Source organism: Thunnus thynnus, chromosome 1 (assembly GCF_963924715.1).
Source record: "Thunnus thynnus chromosome 1, fThuThy2.1, whole genome shotgun sequence".
Lineage (NCBI taxonomy): Eukaryota > Metazoa > Chordata > Actinopteri > Scombriformes > Scombridae > Thunnus > Thunnus thynnus.
In genome coordinates, this window is record NC_089517.1 from 15,330,792 (window position 1) to 15,349,970 (window position 19,179).

The 19,179-nt window shown below is 40.7% G+C and overlaps 1 protein-coding gene across 1 annotated transcript; it reads right to left on the reverse strand.

Annotated features, from left to right (window-relative positions):
- Positions 1-343: 343 nt before the first annotated feature.
- On the reverse strand, positions 344-17,460 carry gas6 (growth arrest-specific 6). The gene is made up of 15 exons (XM_067586309.1): positions 16,920-17,460; positions 16,517-16,677; positions 13,690-13,714; positions 13,517-13,579; positions 10,496-10,618; positions 9,349-9,468; positions 8,215-8,337; positions 7,007-7,128; positions 6,729-6,847; positions 4,604-4,793; positions 4,348-4,512; positions 4,098-4,266; positions 3,726-3,865; positions 3,428-3,629; positions 344-2,506 (listed from the first exon to the last, which is right to left on the reverse strand). Exons 1-15 carry the CDS (start codon positions 16,993-16,995, stop codon positions 2,355-2,357), a joined length of 1,950 nt encoding a protein of 649 aa, XP_067442410.1. The 5' UTR covers positions 16,996-17,460; the 3' UTR covers positions 344-2,354.
- Positions 17,461-19,179: the final 1,719 nt, after the last annotated feature.

A 19,179-nucleotide genomic window follows, 5' to 3' on the forward strand; every position in this document is an offset into this window, starting at 1 on the left:
GCATGGCACCCACTAGAGGACTCTTGATAGGTCAAAACATCATTTAACATGAATGCTGAGCTTTCATAGGAAAACTCACAAGCTCATCTTTACCACATTTTACTGTGTATTGATAACTGGTAAGTGTGGTACCACCTCCTGTTATATATAACCGCTTGTTATTATGTGACCGATGTTTCGTACTTGATGAGACATCATCAAATTCCCTCTAGTGAAGAAGGCCATGACAGGGTCGAAAGCCCCTGAAAAAGCCGGTAACAGTTGAGAACATTCGCAACATGTCACACACGGGGCATGATGGGAAACGTTTACCTTTAACACAATAACACAGCACACAAACAAGTTTTTCTTTTGAAAATACAATTTTACTCTATTATGTTCATACAACTGCTTTTATTTTGTTTTTAAATAGGATTTTCACTGTTGAAGGAAGATAAAACTCAAAAAGCAGACTTCTCTCAGCATTGTACACATACTGGCAGTTAAAGTGAAAAATAAAAACTAAAAGAAGTTCAATATACAACACATATGATAAAAAAACAAAACCAAAACAATAACACGTCGAGCTCTATATTCGGGCATTCATTCATCAGAAAACTAGAAAATGATACATTACAGAGGGAAGTAAAATAACACTGGAGCACTTTTGGCATTCTCAATCATAATGCTCCTCCGACATTCTTTGTTTTTATTGTATTTTGATTTGCTCAGCACCTATTAAGTCAAAATTAAAAACTTAAAAGATATACTTTGATCCCTGGCTATTGCTCTCCATCCCCTTCAGACTTTTTTTTTTTTTTTTTTTTTTTTTTTTAGGAAGTAGGTGAACTCGAGAGACTCAAATTACTGTTTGACTTTGGATCAACTTAAATGTGCAGATAACCTTGGTGAGCATAAGGTAGTGTTTGTTTTATGTCTTCTATAAAGCATTGTACAATCACATTATTTACATATTCAGTATATTACAGCGCACTCTTTTTACTCTCAGTAGCTTGTATGGTGCGATCGATGCAGTGCTCTTTCTCTCCTTGATGGAGAGGGCCCCTTCCTGTCCCCCTGTGCTTCTGTGACTTATCTATTATCCTTAGATTGGTATACGGCAGGTATTAACTGTAAGTGGGTGATTCTGAGGCAAAGACGGGGCCTTTGTGACGGGAGTTAGTGATTGAAGTTTATAGGGAGTCGGGGTGTCAGTTAGCTCTTTTGAAAGACTGTGATTCTCCTAAATGCACAGGTGGAAATGCATAGTTATTAATATTAACTGCAATGATTTCATTAAGAGAAGAGTTGGCTTTGTTTCTGTGATACAGTACTGCACCTTTGTGAAATGATTCACCTGTTTGGAGGGAAGCTGTCGGGAAGTTTGGGTTGGTTGTTCTTGGTAGGCACATGGTTGATTTTTAAGGTTGCAGGCAGACATGGAGTGCTGCTTTAGTAGAGAGGGAATCAAGAAAATGGCTTCACGTCGCAGTCCATTCCTACCTGCAACGATGTGCAAGATTTCCTACTGAACACAAAGTCGTGCCTGATACTGAATCCTGCCCTCGCTACCACGACTCCAAGCTGAAGGGTAGGGTTCAGCTTGTTAGGGGGTCGCCCCATCAACCCCTGACACCTAACACTCATGAAAATCTAAGCACCTATTTCGTACGTTTTCTCTGAGTAGGGTAGTAAATGTAGGACTACTGGTCTGGTCCACTTTCTTTCATTTTAGATGTCATCTGAATCAGATTATCACTTGACTATTACAAGCTTTGTGAACGTGGGCCTTGTGTGAACTGGATGTAAGCAACATGACCGCAGCTCTATCAGCTGAGTTAATGCAGCGAGAGTCACTCTGCCTACCGAGTTCCAGTCAGATCTGCATTTAAGCACAGGATGCCAGGCGTAGTAGGCTGACCCAAGATCAACCATTTGACATTGATCTGGATAAGGCCCTGTGTGTTCTTGTGGGCTTACAAGGCTGTGATATACATGGGCTGTTTTTGAGGCAATGTTGTGCAGCATTTATTCCCATATCTTCTGCCTAGTACAGGGGATGTTGCTCATTGGCTAACTAACTATTTTACTGAGTCACAATACTGAGAATACAGTGAAAGTCCCTGTAAATGCCTCCAGGCAGCAGTGTCATCACAGTAAAAGGGCAGGGTGATCCTGGGCTAACGCTCCAGCTTGATCACGATACCTGGTCTAGTTTTTTTTTTGTTTGTTTTTTTTTTTTTTGGTTTTTTTAAACATTGCAATCTAATACATCTCCCCACTGCAGCTTTGTTTTTTATAAATATGTTGGAAACCATCCCCATTGCCTCAATCAACTGCTAATGGATCTGTTTTTTGGCAGACTGATGCGCTGGTCACTGGTGAGAGTCCAGCAGGGGGCAGGAGTGTGAGCGGATATCGTTGTGTTTGTGGATGGCCTGGTCCATGTCCAGAGACTGTCCGTTAACACTGACCTCCATGCAGCCGCTGTAGTGCGCCGACACCAGTGTGGACACCAGAGGAACATCTGAGGGGAAGAAGTGACGATATGTGATCCAGCAGAGAACATGACGGGATGTGTACGTGCTCTAACTGTGACTAAACCACGAGTTTGCAAACTGTATGATTTAATATATTGAATCTGTCAGACTCAGCAAACATGAATAAACAATTATTACGAAATACACATGAAGGCATTTATCAACAATTCAGGGAAAGGAACAAAATCTGCTAGGTGAATGCTGAACCTCTTTTTAGCTGTTACGTTGAATTATTTACTCAGCTGCCAGCTCTCTACAGCTACACGGCTATAGATCATTGTTATGGTTGGCCATATACAGTACAAGAAAGCTAAGTGAAATGAGACACTCATATACAGTAAATGGCAGCGGTTATTACTCATTCGCTGGGTGAGATTATTTATTGTTGGCGAGGACGTTTTGGAACTTGCACAGACAGTCATACAGAGGACAAAGCAGGCTGAGAGGGTTTAGAGATTAGATCATTTAAAATCAGCTCGACAAAACATCACAGAGCTTGTATGATTTTGCGATTTAAAAATCTACATGTGAAAAATACCTTTTGGTGTATTCTAGTCAACTGATACTGGACTTTTTAAGCTAATACCAATACTGGAGGGTGTAAACAAATCTGATGACAATATATCAGCTGATAATCTTTTTTTCTTTAACAGTAATAAATATTTTTGACAAAACATTTCCTAAATTATTTTCATGCCTATAATGGTTTAAAAATATAAATTCTCAGCTCTAACTGAGATAATTTATGACATGAATTTATGTTCTCCACCCTCCAAGGTGCTAAGCATCACTTCCTGCATACTGTGTAAATAAAACCCTTCATTTATGCTTCATTATTCATCCTGTATAAATCAAATCCGTGTAAATTAAGTTTTGCACAATGTGTTTATAAATGTGTGAGCCCTCACCAGGGAGTCCTCCTATGAAGGTGCTGGACTGAGTCAGGAGGTCAATAGAAACCTCTGCATCTTCACTTTGTCCAGACTTGCCATCGACCAGCAGCTCGGTCTGGTTTCCTGAGATCGTCACCTGGATCACATGACTCTCGCCGTCACACAGCGGGACCGGAGAGCTGGCAATGATGACATCACCTGCTGACACTAGAACAGACTGAAAACACACAGAAGGTCAGTTTTCAGACTTAACAAATGTTAAGAAATTTAAAAAACAAGTTTATACATCCAGGTCCAACTTTAATGTACTCACATCTCGCCACTCGTCAGTACCGGGATGATAGTCGGCCAGAGAGATGGAAAGAGGGACGCTGTCTTGGTGAACGAGTGCAAACAGCACCCCGAGAGCAGAAGTTGGACGCAGGTTCAACTGGACACTCAGGTTCTGTGATTCTGAAGTGAGGAGAACAGGAAGAGAGAGAACAGCAGGTCATGAACTTAATCGACAAACAGAGATGAAGCAAACTGTTGATAAAAGTGTAAGTGAAGATGGAAACTCACATTCATTCAAACAGAGTAAACTAACAACTTCAGGAAGAATCAATTAGGTAAAGTTATGTAAGCCCCCGGATATGCTATCCATAACACACACACACAAACACACACGCACATACAAACACTGCACCATAGCTGATGTTGAAGATAGCGCAGCCTGTGCCGGGGAAATACGCTCCAGGATCTTCACTGCTGAAACACTGCATGTTTTCATTGGATCGAATGGTTTCTTGTATCGACGTATCTTCGCCCGTCAACCAGCGCCACTCCTTCATACAGCCGTCCAGACGGGGGTTCACCTACAGACGACGGCAACAGTTGAGAAACGCATACAAAACATTTCTTTTCAAGAGAACACACATACACATTCAGACACGCACCTGACTAACGAGGCCGTCCTCTTTGAAAGGGACTCCTCCCACCGTGAGGTTGAGCTCATGCATGCCCTTCTTCAGTGTGAACAGATCTCCGTTTACTGCGATCTTCATGATGGCCTCCCTGTCGATCTTTATCACTAGACTCCGGCTCTGTTCCTCCACTGAGATCTGGTGAGAAAAGACATTTGAGAGGCGGGTTTCGATCGGAACGAGCGTTCTTGAGAGGTCGTTTTATGGTTGATGTTGACAAACCGCTAACCTTTCTCCACTGGCCGTCACTGACGATGGGTCCGCTGCTGGTGACTCTGCTGACTATGCCGTATTTCAGCTGCAACTCCAGCTTCCCATCATGCATTGCAAGGACAATCCAGGAGCTGTTCAGGTGACCTCCGGCGAAGAAGATCACCCCCTCACGATCGTAGGTGCGGAAGTCAAACTCTGCTGAAAAGCTAGAAAAGAAAGAACAAGTAAAGAAAAGTGGAAAAAATGAGAGGAGTCTGTGTATAAATATGTGTGTTTGAAGAAAGAAGGAAATATGACTGCAGTAAATTAGGAATTCAAGTGAAATAAAAGAAAAATGAAAAGAGAGGGTGGAAGAGGATGATATGATAGAGGAGAAACAGGAAATTCCTTTTTGTGACTAAAATAGTTTTTATCTTTTTTATCAACTTGGCGCTCAGACAAAGTAGTATTTTCATCTTGGAAAATATAAGTTATTTTTAGAATTATTAATTAATTAACTTGATACGGTTTGACTATGTTTGGTAAAAAACACTCTTCCCTTTCAAACATATTTTATTCTCAGGAGTGCTGCTCTCTCACTGTCCCATAAACTGTCTCACTAAAGATAGAAATATGAGGAAGAATGAAGAATTTCAAAAACAGGATTTGATTAAAGCTCAAATCTGAAACTGTACCTGGTCTCTCAACACTTTCAAAATGGAGCTCTCAACAGATGTTCATGTCACGCACACGGCAGCACAGACAGTAACGTCATAGCCAAACACACGCTAAAACTAAATCATATGAACTGCAAAAGAGACTCGCTATTGACTGATAACGTAATGCAGTTTTTCACTTGTTTAAACACTAATTTACCTGTTTTATTTACTGGCAACATGTTGCGCACTGTTATCACGACCACCACCTGCTCAAGATGGGACAGATGGTGAGTCGGTCCAGCCCAAAATATATAGGACACAGAGTTTACACACCAGGACGTGATCAGCTGTTAACAGCTGTTATGTGAAACCAGGTGATTTTACCTTTTAAGGAAAAGTCTGACAATGTTTTATTGTGAATCAATTGAGGTGTGGCTCTGCTGTTAATACTGCTGCTGTTTTTGGTTATATTATATTTTAACCTACAGTGCAGAACTTGCTGATTAAGCTTATCACCGCCAGATAAATCTCTCTGTATTTTGCAGTATACAGAGTTTTTAATCTGGTGTTGGGTCTGACATTCTCGTGCTGGTTGGATGAACACATACTGTGCATGCTCAATGGGCAGAACATACACGCAAGAGACTTCCGCTAGCTAACTTCCGGTTAGCTCTCAGCTAACTTGAAAGGGGGTAAAATAATTCGATCATGCGACTGTTCTACACTTTCCAAATGTTATCGGACTGAATGGATCAAATTCTGATTGTGAAATTTCATTTCGCTGTGGTTGTGCGATACTCAAAACATTTTATCCACCGTTTTACAGCCGCAACAGTAGCAACGGAGTAGGCTACAGCGGAGCCTATGACGTAAACATGTGTCGACAGTGTTTTTGTAATTACTCTCACTGCCAGAGGGGGGAGACAAAAGTCTCGCGCTCTAGCTTTAATTTAACCTCTTTGAACCTCAATATCTGACACACTGACATGATTCCCGCTCTGTTTCAATCTGTAGGGAAAAATCTAAAATAATAAATTTGAATTAATACAGCTGATAAATATCATTAATCTAGATATGATGACCAAATAAGTAGAGCAGAGTGAAAAAACTGTACACCTGTTGAGTGCAACAAATCACTATTAAAATGAGATGAGAGCTGATATTTGCTATAGAAGTAAAGTGCATTTTGATTACACTAAAAAAAACATATATTTAGGAGATTACAAAATATTATGGGTGAAAAATAGGATGGAAAATACTTTCTGGTACCAACCACGGTTTGTCTGCACCACTGACAAATATTTTATCAGTATTTTACTTTGAGTTTACTTCATGATTCTCCCTTCAGTTTCATGATTTTGTTTGATTAATTTCCAAAAATGTTTGTGTATGCTGTCAATTATAGTTCAGAATCAGCAGGTCAGACAAAATTTTTTTAAAAACCGGATATCAGAATCGGTCAAGAAAACTACAATCAATGCATCTCTTAATTAATTCTCTCACCCAGTTTGAATCCTCCTGCGGAAGCGCAGCCTCACCACCGGTACACCGCTGAACATGCGGCCCAGGTAAAGAGAGCGAGAGTTCCTCTTCAGAGGCGTTGATATACAGGGAGTTATAGGCTGAAGGAAAATGAACAGATAACTTGATAACAGACAGCTGCAACTTGACTCGATCAAAATGGTTTAAATATCTAGAACAGAGTTCACATTTCACAACAAAAGGTGACAGCTGGACTACGAAACGGGTCGATAATATTTGCCACAATTAATGTGTTTCACCTTACAGCTCCTGAGGTCCTGGCCCAGCTTCATGCCCTGACGACCGTCACAGTAACAACGGAAACTCCCTGGAGTGTTCAGACACTCCTCTGCACAGACTTTCGCCTCACATTCATCCACATCTGACAAGTGACAGAGTAGGATGAAGAAATTAAAGAGGACAGATGAAAATGATGACACAAAGGGTTACAGAGAAGCAGTGGGTTCATGAAGTTATCAGGAGTCCCTTCGGTGGAAAAGGATGAAAAGGATCTAAAAAACATCAGTAGCATGAGAATGAAAATAAAAATCTGATGTGTTTCCTGTCAACATATCAAGGAATGCAAACAACACTTGAGTCAAGTGGTCTTTGACGTTAACTGGGTGGTATCTCTCTACTCCATATATAACCTTACATGGCCATGACTAGGTTGGCTATAATAAACGTTAATTCTCTGAGGAGGGACACTGAGGTTATGAAAAGTCTGGTTTCCACTAGAGGAAAAAACAAGGAACACACAAGTGATTAATGACCGCAGTTTAAGTCTATGAATTCTTTTTATTTTTATCTTGTTGTTCCCGACAAATCTAATGTTGTGGTTATATTATCTTATCATGTTATCTTATGATACCAAGACTGCTATTTTTGCTTTATCACTGGATATCCTTTCATTCCTCGTGTATAAAAGCGCTTGTTGAGCATTTCGGAAAATGCCTCTTACAGCAACTTTATGGGATCAAACTTGTTTGATAAATACAAGGTCAGACTTGTATATCTTGAGCTCTTAACTCCATTTATTGAGGTCTAAGCCTACTTGTATGTTTGGCTTGGGGGTGCTGTTGTGATGGCGCAGATGCCTGTCAAACTGTTTTTCAGATCACTGCATGTTTGAAGCCTGATTTCCAGATTAATCTGGAAAAAACAAACACTTTTCATACATGTAAACTATGTTCTGGGTTTATCACTCCTGACTACTGCAAAAAGTTAAGTCCTTCTGGAAATTCAAAGGATCAGTATTTTGCTCCTGAGATTAATTTTTCTAGGCATGCAGATTGGATTTGACAGCAATGGACAGTGACCTGTTACCTACTTATAAAGAATTTCTCTCTTTACATTCCTTTCCTGACCTCCGAACACAGCTGCATCAAGTCCTGCTGAGGCTGAAGCAGCTCCTCAGTCAGTTCTTTATGAAACTACATGTGTGTGTGTGTGTAGCATACACACTTACCAATGCAGCTCTTGGTTTCATTGTCATAAACATAGCCGGTATCACACAGGCAGTCATAGCCACCCTCCTTATTCTCACACCGTGCTGTTCCACACACACCTGGGTCTTCACACTCATTGACATCTGAAAGACACATCAAAGTATAGTAGACAATCAACAGCGCCAGCGGTTTACGATCAGGGAAAAATACCAAGAAAACTTGTCGGCTGGAAGGACGTGAACTGAGGAGGTTATGTTTACTCATTAAAATGTGTCGGAAAAACACAGAGTGAGGAACAATCACTGCTTGTATTTGATTTTCTTTTCAGAGACCTTGTCTCCATTACAGAGAGGGAAACTAAAACTGCCTCAAGGCCAGTGCAAGTAAATTTTGGCCATGATTGGTTAACCACTTAAACCAAAAGGATCTTTATATTAATTTTCCCCCAGAGCAGTTTCGAAATTAGATCAATTTTTCCACACTGTGTAACAACACTGGATATATAGCACATACAATATCTGCTTGTTCCAACACTTCACTGAAGCTACATCCCACTTACATTAAGATAAATGTTATAATAAATCTAACACACAATTTTTAATGTCTGTACCATTAAATGAAAAGGAAATTTAAAGTTGACTTCATCATGATTTTATGTCTTCATGTCTGTGGAAACACAGAACGTGGTTTTAACAACAGTTGTTCACCCAGTTCAATTCAATTCAATTCACTTTAATGCCTACACATCCAAGCTGGTGAAATGTGTTACCAGTACAGTAAGTAACAACATAGGTTTGTAATTTTGGACCTGCCAAAGTGTCGATTAGGTTCATGAGTTACATTTGTGTTTTTGCATTTTTCTCAGCTGAACTGTTTGTTCTTTTTGGACTCACAAAGATGAAAATAAATGTCGCAAGACAAAACAAAGCACAACCTCGGGATTATTATAGAGCTTTTACCTCAAAAACTCTCTGATTCAAAACACTTTCAAATGAACTACGACTAACTGCAGAAATGATGTCCATTTCCACAGCTGATCCTTCATATAAAGTGGATTTAAAATGTCAAAATGCAGACTGAGTAAAGCAAGAAAGTTTAGTGATGTGATTTCAGACATTAGACCACATGTATCCACAGTATGTCTTGTTCCTTACCATTACAAAAGTGGCGTCGTACCAACATGTAGCCTTGGTGACAGGAGCAGCGGTAACTGCCCATAGTGTTGTTGCACTGATGGTCACACCCTCCGTTCTTCCTGCTGCACTCGTCGACATCTGCAAATAGGAGGGTGGTACAGCATGACATGAGCACAGGAAAATCATCATCATTGGGCTGTGTACAGTATTAGACTGTTTGGCTTGTGTGAAGCTTTCACTTGTACTTGTTATTTAAAATGAATCTATATTGAAAGTTTATTTTTTTCCCCTCAATTCTAAATATGAATTTGATACAGTTTGAAAAGCCCCTATAAATTTTTACTTTGTTAAAAGCCTTAGAAATAACTGACACACTACGTCACCGAGTGTTACAGCTCAGTGTTTAGGAGGAGTGCGGTCGTCAAGTGGAAAAGGCTCAGACCAAGTCAAACTGAATCTGTTTTGATTTCCTCTCACAGTAAGGTGGCAGGATGAGTCACAGTGGAAACGTGTGGAATGGTAGCTGTGCCATAAATCAGAGAAGCATGTTCCCTCTCCCTCACAGTGTGTGTGTGTGTGTGTGTGGTTACAAATTATGTGCGCTTTCCAGTTCCAGCTTATACACTTAATATTTGTTATATTTCCCCTCTAAAAGTGGAACCCTTGGTCTCACTTTTTCATAAGACATGTAACCTTTCCCTCATATTTATACACAGTAACTAGCTTTCGCCTGCAAAAGAGACACATGGATTCCTGTCGTGACCGTAGTTCCCGTACATGCAGTTCATATTGACCCGACACATCCACCGCGCGTTATTAATAACAACAGCAGCGGCAGCGACAGCAGCAGCAGGAATGGTTGTTAACAGATAAAAGTGAAAACAGAAACACTAAGACTTGAGGTCAACTTGATTTCAGCACCAAGATGTACAATGAGAGAGAAACAATGATACACAAATACACTGTATGACTCATAAAAGCAATGGAAAGCCAGATCATCAAGCGGCTAGGCCTCGGAGACAGCTGTCAGAGTCAAGGTCGCGGAGATGACTTCTTGCCAGAGATGCTGGATCTGACACTGAATGACGGTGCAAAAATTTAACCTCTACGGAGCTCTAACACGGCGTCCAGCTATATACCCTCTCTCTCATAGTGATGACGGTACCTTTGTCACATCTGGCTCCTGTCCAACCTGTAAAACAGTGACAGAGGAAGTCGCCCTTTTTGTCCTCGCAGCGCACGGTACCTCTGGCGTAACACGGAGAAGGAGAGCACTGGTCTGGAATATCTAGTCGTAGGAAAAAACAAAGACAGACAGACACAGAGAAATAAGCAGGATTATTACTTTAAAATTGAGTCTGTATGTCCTGGATTCAAACAGAGAGTGTAACTGTATCCTGATACCAGACAGAGGAAGGGCATCTCTTATGTTCTGCATATCAGGAGTTCAATATAAATAGCCTAATGCTGGCTAAGCTCTCCTGTGTGAAGATGCCCTAATTCAGTCCTTCCCAGCATACCTGTCCTCCAACTAAAGATCAAACGGATATTCGACTGTCAGTTTTATTGGTCCAATTTTTCTCTAAAATATTTTTTTTATTTGGGCCTTCACTTTCACTCTCAGCCTGTGTAATTGAGCACATGTGTAAATCTTTTCTCTCCCTCATGCAGTTTCCTTTTCCCAGCAGTGGAGTTTCACTGCTTGACAAGTCTGGGCATGTTGCATGCTGGAGTTCAGAGAGAGAAAAAGGACAGTGCCTGGAAAAAACAGGAGGGGTGGGGGGGGGGGAGCAGGAGACAGATAAGCTCTCATGTGGAACGCAAAGACACAACTTTCGAATCAGGCTGTATTTCACCGGATGATGTGCTGTAAAATTCAATTCGCACAGCATAAATACTGTGTCGTAATTTCAACTACTGTGGAGCATATTTATTGTGACTGCGGTGTAAATCAGGAGTTTTAAACATTATCTGTCAGAGTTTACACATGTACATTGACAACAGATCAATTATGACGATAAGTCTACACATGGGCACTAGATGTAGCAGCAATCTGTATAAATGACAAGTTCCAGATGAGTGAAGCTACAGTTTGTTTATTTTTTTTATTTAAAGTACCTATATCATATAGAAAGAGCAAAACATACTGAATGTAGAGGGTCTAAGGACAGAGGGTGTCACATGCAGATTGTAAAGCCCCTCGAGGCAAATTTGCGATTTTGGGATATATATATATATACATATATATAAATAAAAATAACTTGGCTTCACTTATGAAATGAATTCAAAACATAAACTAAATGTATGGCTTCCAGTAAAGGCATAAGTTCTTTGAACAACTACAGCACTAAAAATACATTTAAATGGATTCATTGGGTTAAATTTACAATGTATAAAGTCATCTTATTGTATTGTGCAATAATTACCTAAATTAAGCCTGAAATAGCACACTGATTTGTGGTTGTAATGTGCACTCATAGGCTGTTTCTCTTTATGTATCTAGATAAAGTTGTCATCTAACTTTTTGTACATTTGTAAAAAAAAAAAAAAAAAAAAAAAAAAAAAAATTTCACACTCAATTGAAAATTAACATTTTACAGAGAAGTTTAGAAGGATCCAACTGCCTTAGGGGGGAAAAAAAAAATGAGGGTAAGAAATGTTTGAAATGTTTCACAAGAACTAAATTTTCTTTCTTCATTTGAGTTTAAATAATGTGTAATTATGTGCTTCGGGGTCTGCAGACTCATGTAAACAGTGTTGAAGACAGCTTTTTAGAAACGAGCATCACAGCTGCAGTGAATTGGAAAATATCTGTATAAGTATCAAACATCTAGATATTACATTCCTGCACCCTGCATAAGGAGTGCAGTCTTGAATAAACCCAAACAAATGAGCCCAGGCTCCTGGTTTAGTGATGTGATGTGATCTATCAGCAAACAGGAATAACCATTGTATCCTCTGCTTTCAAAAGGTCCCTTCACAGCATGTCTAAATGTAATTTATGTAATTTAATAAAGCACACACTGTGGCCCACCCACACTGTCGGCAACCACAATCTTGATTCCGATAAGCCCTCCGCGATTTATACAGCAGCAACAATTGATGTCACATAAGTACAATTGGGAAAATGTGTTTTAATGACTCTATTTTTCTGCAGAACAAACAACACGCAAAACACTTGAGTCTGCAGTTTGCAGACACAGGGGATGGGAAGAGGGAGGAGTAGGAAGATAAACACTGTCCTCTGTGCTTACATTGAAATCAGCCTTTGGTATGTGGAAATATGCAACCAAAACTATAAAATGGTGTCTGCTCTGCCCATAACATCCCATAAATGGAAATAGTGGAATGTCATGATCTGCTTTGATACTAGTAAAGCAGCCACCGCCGGGCGCAACGAGACAGGAAACTGATGGGCAGATTTGTGGTGATAGAGAGATAAAGATGGTGAGAGAGACAGCTGGTGTGCTGACAGATCGATAAAAAAAAGAGCTGCCGTATCTTTAAGTGCCACGATTCTGCAGCTGAGTCATGGAAACCCCCCCCCACCCCCCCCCACCCCGAGGTTCCTCAGCCAATAGCAGTAAAGCCGGGTTGGTGGAGGTTTGTTGTATCCTGATGCAGCAGAAATTCTGTGCTCCACTCACGTCAGACCTTTTTTTTTTCACATCGCCCCCTCCGCTCAGCCGGCTCACGAAGAAGAAGCTGGTGCTTTCACCCGGAGAGCGAGTGAGAGAGTATGTGACGACAGAGGGTGTGTCACTCATTCACCAATGTGCGGCGTCACTGTAGCAAAGTGCTGCAATGTTAGTCATAGATACCTGGGCTCACGCACATACGGCAAGCTCAGGGCCACTTTACAGCCATAGAATCAATTACGTACATCACGCTGTGAGGAACGGAGAGAGATGCCAAAGAAATTCAGCACCTTTTCATCGTCTCTCTTTCTCTCTCCTTTGCTACTAGGAGAGTCTGTGCCTGAGTGTGATGCAGAGCAGCGATACTGCAGTGCAGCCCAACCCCGCACTACAATAGGTCCCCCTCTGTGGATGTAATGACACTATTGCAGTAGAAACACAGAGATAAATGGTGAGAAAAAGACTGAAAAATGAGAAAGGAAGGACAAGGATCAATCAACCACAGGTCCTGATGTTAAGTCGCTAAACAGATAAATGTTAAAACTTACTGTGGACACATGTGACCAGATCCTGTTTCTTCTTTTCAGAATCTCCAAACTTGTCCAAACAGCCTAGACAGAGATGAAAATAAAATGAAAGCAAAAGAGATTACAAACATATAATCAGAAAAACCAGGTATTATGAGTATAGATGAAAGGTTTTAGCCCGAATTATAACTTACTTAAATACTTGGGAAAGAAGTAGTCCTAAACCAGGGAGAAGAGATGAAAAGAGAGAGAGAGGGATAAAGTTATGTAGGTTTAGAAACAAAAAATGTAAACAGGACAAGATAATCTAAATAACTGCTTAAAATTAAGAGGGGTGGTTTCTCTTAATACTTGACATAATGTAGGATTTGGTTTCGTTTTATACTGGAGCTCCGTGTTCAAGCATGTGGGAGTGAAAAACGAATCATAAACAATTATTAATTTTGATTAAGGCATTTAAAACTCTGCATGTGTGTGTTTAGTATCCAAAAAGAGATTACAATATGATTACTCTGTAATCTCTGCATATGTGTGTGTGTGTGTGTGTGTGTGTGTGTGTGCTGTCTGTAATGGGTGCGGCCTTTGCCAGGGGCTTCGTGAGAATTCTCTGCATTCCTGATAGTAGTAGCATCCCTCCCGCCTCCTGGCTGCAGTACGCCTCCACATGTAGGTCAAAATGTGGAGAGGATCTACTGGTGGATGGACAGACTCTGGAGGGGACAGACTTCAGAGAGCCGTTGCTGCAGTAGGAACTAGATGCAGCAGGATAAAGTCTCTTGTAAAGTGTCAATAATCACACAAAAGTCTGCTGAAGCCAGGAACATGTTACTTGACATAGAGCCTCTTTATAACCTTGATTTGAAGTGACAACTGATTTGTGAAAGTCAGTCAGGATCAATTAAGATCTAGTAACGATCCAGGACTACTTTTGGACTGTTACTAATCTTAAACTCATCATAGTACTCAGTTGTGACACTTTCTTGTTGTTTGTTTTTTTTTAAATCGAGACCAGAGTCTCATCGCGTGTGTTGCTAAGGATAATCATAAGTATCCAGGAACACCCCGCTCTTCCTCTCTCTGCAGAGCCAGAAAGCTGCAGCAGAAGAAAATGCAGAGTCAGAGATGGGCTCCTTCAGGATGAATAATGCAGTTATGAATGAGGCTGCGCCTTTGTGTCACGCCAACGTAGAAAAATTACACGTAAAGGGGAGGCGTTCTTCTGAGGATGTGTGTCCATGCTCACGCAAACTCCACCAGATCGCACGTCACCCGACTTCACCATCTCCTCTGAACCGAGCGTCACCCGATTTCACCTTCTCCTCTGAACCGAGCGTCACCCGATTTCACCTTCTCCTCTGAACCGAGCGTCACCCGGTTTCACCTCCTCCTCTGAACCCACGCTCACTTTAATCCCCCCCCCCCCCGTTAGCTTCTACGTCTCTCTGCCTGGCTAATCTTCACAAATGATCTCTGAGTCATTGATCGCCTCATTCACTCACGCTCCGCTACAATTCACGATGTCAAAACTTCAAGAGTAGGGAGCAACTGTTAGGGCATCACCAGCGCAATGCTAACAAACACTCCCTCTGTTTACACCAAAAACTTCATCTGAATCTCTGATTTACGTATCTAGCAATCAACTGTCAGTGTTTACTTGTTGCTAAAAGATAAAACGCTAGAGAGCATGAATGTTCTGTACTTCATGCAATACTTCTTGTCAGCTTACATCTTAAAGAGGTTTGGACAAGAGTCTGCTCAATAAATATCCCAGACTTTAACCTATCTTACTGAGTAACACACACACACACACACACACATACACGAACACACACACACACTGCACAAAGATGTCTGCTAAAAGACTTAAAAGTCTGCATTCTCAGGCAGTGAATGAATGTGTCTCTTGGCCTGACAGCCCAAGTCTCACGTTTTCTGACACACTAGGTTATTTATAGTTCTGTTTGCATATTCAGCACATGCAGTACATATTCAATAGGCTCATGTATTCACAAGAGGGTACAGACTGATCTGCACATTCATGAAAGAAGCATGGACACTAATCTGCAGTAAGTATGAGTGAGAACACACTGTGTAATGGATTTCATTGGCTGGTAAACATCACATACAGAGAGAGAGAGAGAGAGTGGGGTAATGTATACAGATTAGTGAGGCGATGTGCATGACTGTGTCGAACAAAACACATTTTTCACCCCTTATGTTCATTCTCAAGCAGAAAACAAGTAATCAGCTCCCAGAGAGACAAATCAAGAGGCTTTTCTTTTGCGCCATTCACATGCATTTGTGCGTGAGGAAGAGGAGCAACACGTAGACATACAGGGGACACGGAGCGCGAGTGAGATATTTGGCAGGGACCTAAGCCAAGCAGGTCTCCAGTGGATAGGGCCAAATTTTGGCAAACGGAATATATATTTTTCACAAAGTAATGACACACACATGTGACTGCGTGTTTATGTGTGCATGCAAGTACGAACAGCAGTGAAAGGGTAGCAGTGTCTTCACTGACACTTCATAAACTGAGGCTTAGTCACGCTGACTCAATGTCTGTCACAGAAACAAACAAAAAGGAGGAGAAAACATGCCCAGTCCTTGACATGGGAATAGTATGTGTGCTGACAGCTATCAGTGCTCCGGACTTATTGGAGCATGAACACCAGCAGCTCAGACAATGAATCATTAGTCTAGTGTTACATTACAGTCATCAATTTGCCATCAATACATGCAGGATGTAAACAACCAACCTTGCAACCTTCATGTTAAATGCCATGTACAAGGTGGTAAGAACTGCAGCTTTGGATCCCTGAAACATTATCTCACTGTGTAATTGTGTTTTTTTTTTTATTAGTTATAAGACTTCACTAGTACTGCAGTGCCTCAATGGAGAAGAAGCTGGTATGGGTGTCGTGTTTGGGAGGAGGGGGGGGGGGGGGGGAGTCTGCATGCAACCTTAAGTGAAAACCACAACTTTTACAGGTGCCATTAATAACTTGTTAGTCTACTTACAGTCTCTGGGTCGTTTTCAAACACTTCTCTGGCCTCCTCTTTGGTGCACCTTTCCTCCACACATTCCCTCTCCAAGTGTCCTTGCTTCGTCTCCTCGAAAACTTGATTTGCTCTCTTGTGCCTGCTCAGAAACTGGTTCGCCTCTTGGGGAGACAGTGAAACTAGAAGAGAAATAAGACTTAATTAACCTACAAGAACGAGAGAAAGGTCACACAACTTTGAAGTTAGGCAATATTTTGGCTCCCAAAGGACGAAAACATAAGCGTGGTTGCGAAACATGCCCCAGCTAAAGCGCCGTTAATGACGTTAATAACTGAGGCATTCATCATCAGCAGCCACAACACAAATGTCAACGGGGACTTAGCGAGCTAGCTAGCCGCTTAGCATGTAATTGTTTACTTACTGCTGTCGGACCAGCGGACAGCCAGCAGGATTAGCAGGGCTGCCGATGAAAGGGACTTTGTCGGGGTCAGCCGCATTGTTCAACCGATGTGTCTGCGCCAAGCTGGAGAAACTTTCTCCTGTCCCGTCCTGTAGTCTCTCTACCCCTCTTTCTAAATGTCACTGCTGTTTGCACCAAGCTAACGTTACTGCGAAACACTGCAGGTATTCAGGTACTTCCGACGTTTTTCTTTTTTTTTTTTTTTGATGTTAAATCACTGCCGCGGAGCGCTGCAAGCTAAACTGTCGTGTGTTTCTCACGCATATCGTTCACAACGCAGGCAACGAAGCGACCGTCCTCTTCTCACTGCGGTTCAGCTCGTCCCCATTGTGGTCTGCGCTCCATATATATATTTATTTTTATACCCTCTTCTCTTCTATGTTGTACCTCTCCGGCCGGACTGAGTCCCCAGTCTGCGGAGGAAGACTTGCACGCCTCTGCTGCTTCAGGAGGGGGAGTCACTGTGAAAAGTGCAGGCAGGAGTTTGTAATGATGCAGCCCTCCAGACACTTCTCCTCATCCCTCCTCCCCTCCTTCTGTGTGCACCTATCACCACACTGGTGAGGCTGGAAAAAAAGAAAGCTGAAAATTAAAGCCCACCGGCAGTGGTGGAAAGTAACTGTACTGGAGTACAATTTTGAGGTGCTTGTACGTTACTTGAGTATTTCCATTTGGTGCTACTTTATACTTCCACTCCACTTCATTTCAGAGGGAAATATTGCACTTTCTACTCCACTACATATGGAAGCTTTAGTTACTTTTGATTTAACACAGTGGATGATGTAACAAGCTTTTAAAATACAACATATTATTAAAGATGAAACCAGTGGCTTCCAACCTTTTTGGCTTTTGACGTCTTACAAAAAGCAGTGTGGAGTCACTAAATAGTGATTTTTTCCCTTTAAACTTCTCACGTGGTTTTATTTGAATAAATGTTCATGTGATCCAATATTTCACCAAAAATCAAAGATTAGAGAAAAAGTCCAAAAAACTGAAAACAGATTTGTGTATCAGAACTTTGTTTTTTCTTCTTTCCTCTCCCATTAATCATCTAACGACCCCTCAGATTTATCTGGTGACCCTTTGGTGGGGCCCGACCCCTAGGTTGGGAACCACTGGACTAAACTAGCTGACTGTATATAAAGTAGTTCAAACTAGCTGCACCTCCAACAGCTACAACAGTAACATACTGCTTACATATGATGTCATATATAATAATATATCAGTCCAAACCACTACTTTTACTGCAATACTTTAACTACATTTTGCTAATACTTTTACTTTTACTTAAGTACGATTTTCAGGCAGGACTTTTACTTGTAATGGAGTATTTTTACATTGCTGTATTGGTACTTTTACTTAAGTAAAGAATCAGCTGATAACTTGGATAGTTAAGGTTTGCAATGATGAAAAGCTACTATTTTCATTCCAAGTTTTGTATTTTAGTACAGTTTTGCGGAATTTTTTGACCTTTTTTCACATTTACGTATATACAGTGGGTTGTACTTAAAGTCCCCCTCCAGTCAAAAAACAGTTTTTCTTTTTGTTCCTTCAGTTGGATGTTTGAGCTTCACTGTGCAGAATGATTTATGTGCAGAGTTTGACCTAGAAGTCTGTTTTCACATTCATCTGCTGAAATTGGAAAGTTTCTTTGCGCTCACCTAAAATATTAATTTAAGGCTTGAACCTACGAGCATGATTTATAACATCACAAAACTTTAGAGCCAATCATGGTCCAGTATGCAACTTACACAAGTGTGATGTGGAGACTTGAAGCCTCCAGTGCTTCTAAACACTGATAATGGACTTTAAGTTAATTAGGACACATCTTGTGTCCAGCAAAATGTATTCATTACATGCAGCAGAATTGATTCTGTCAGTGTTATATCATCATATTATATTCATTATATTATATTATATTAATGATTCATGAACTTATAAGCAGATTTTCATAGTTGTACATAGTTGATTTTAATTACTTTATATCCTTTTGGACAGTTTGATTCATAATGCATTGTATTTTATGAGATCATCATTTCTCTTGTATATAAACTCATAATCTACAAATGAACAGTAACTACTATAGCTGTCAAATATCGTAGTGGAAGTACAATATTTCCATCTTAAATTCAGTGGAGCATGTACAACAATATTTGAAAGTTGTTAAAGCATGAACAGTTGTAATCTAATAATACATACGGTATAATGATATCATTTTCTG

Coding starts and splice junctions, on each gene's coding strand:
- gas6 (XM_067586309.1), bottom strand. CDS start 16,995: ATGCGGCTGACCCCGACAAAGTCCCTTTCATCGGCAGCCCTGCTAATC. Junction 7,129..8,214: donor TGAAACCAAGAGCTGCATTG/GTAAGTGTGTAT, acceptor GTCACTTGTCAG/ATGTGGATGAATGTGAGGCG. Junction 4,267..4,347: donor AGGACGGCCTCGTTAGTCAG/GTGCGTGTCTGA, acceptor CGTCGTCTGTAG/GTGAACCCCCGTCTGGACGG.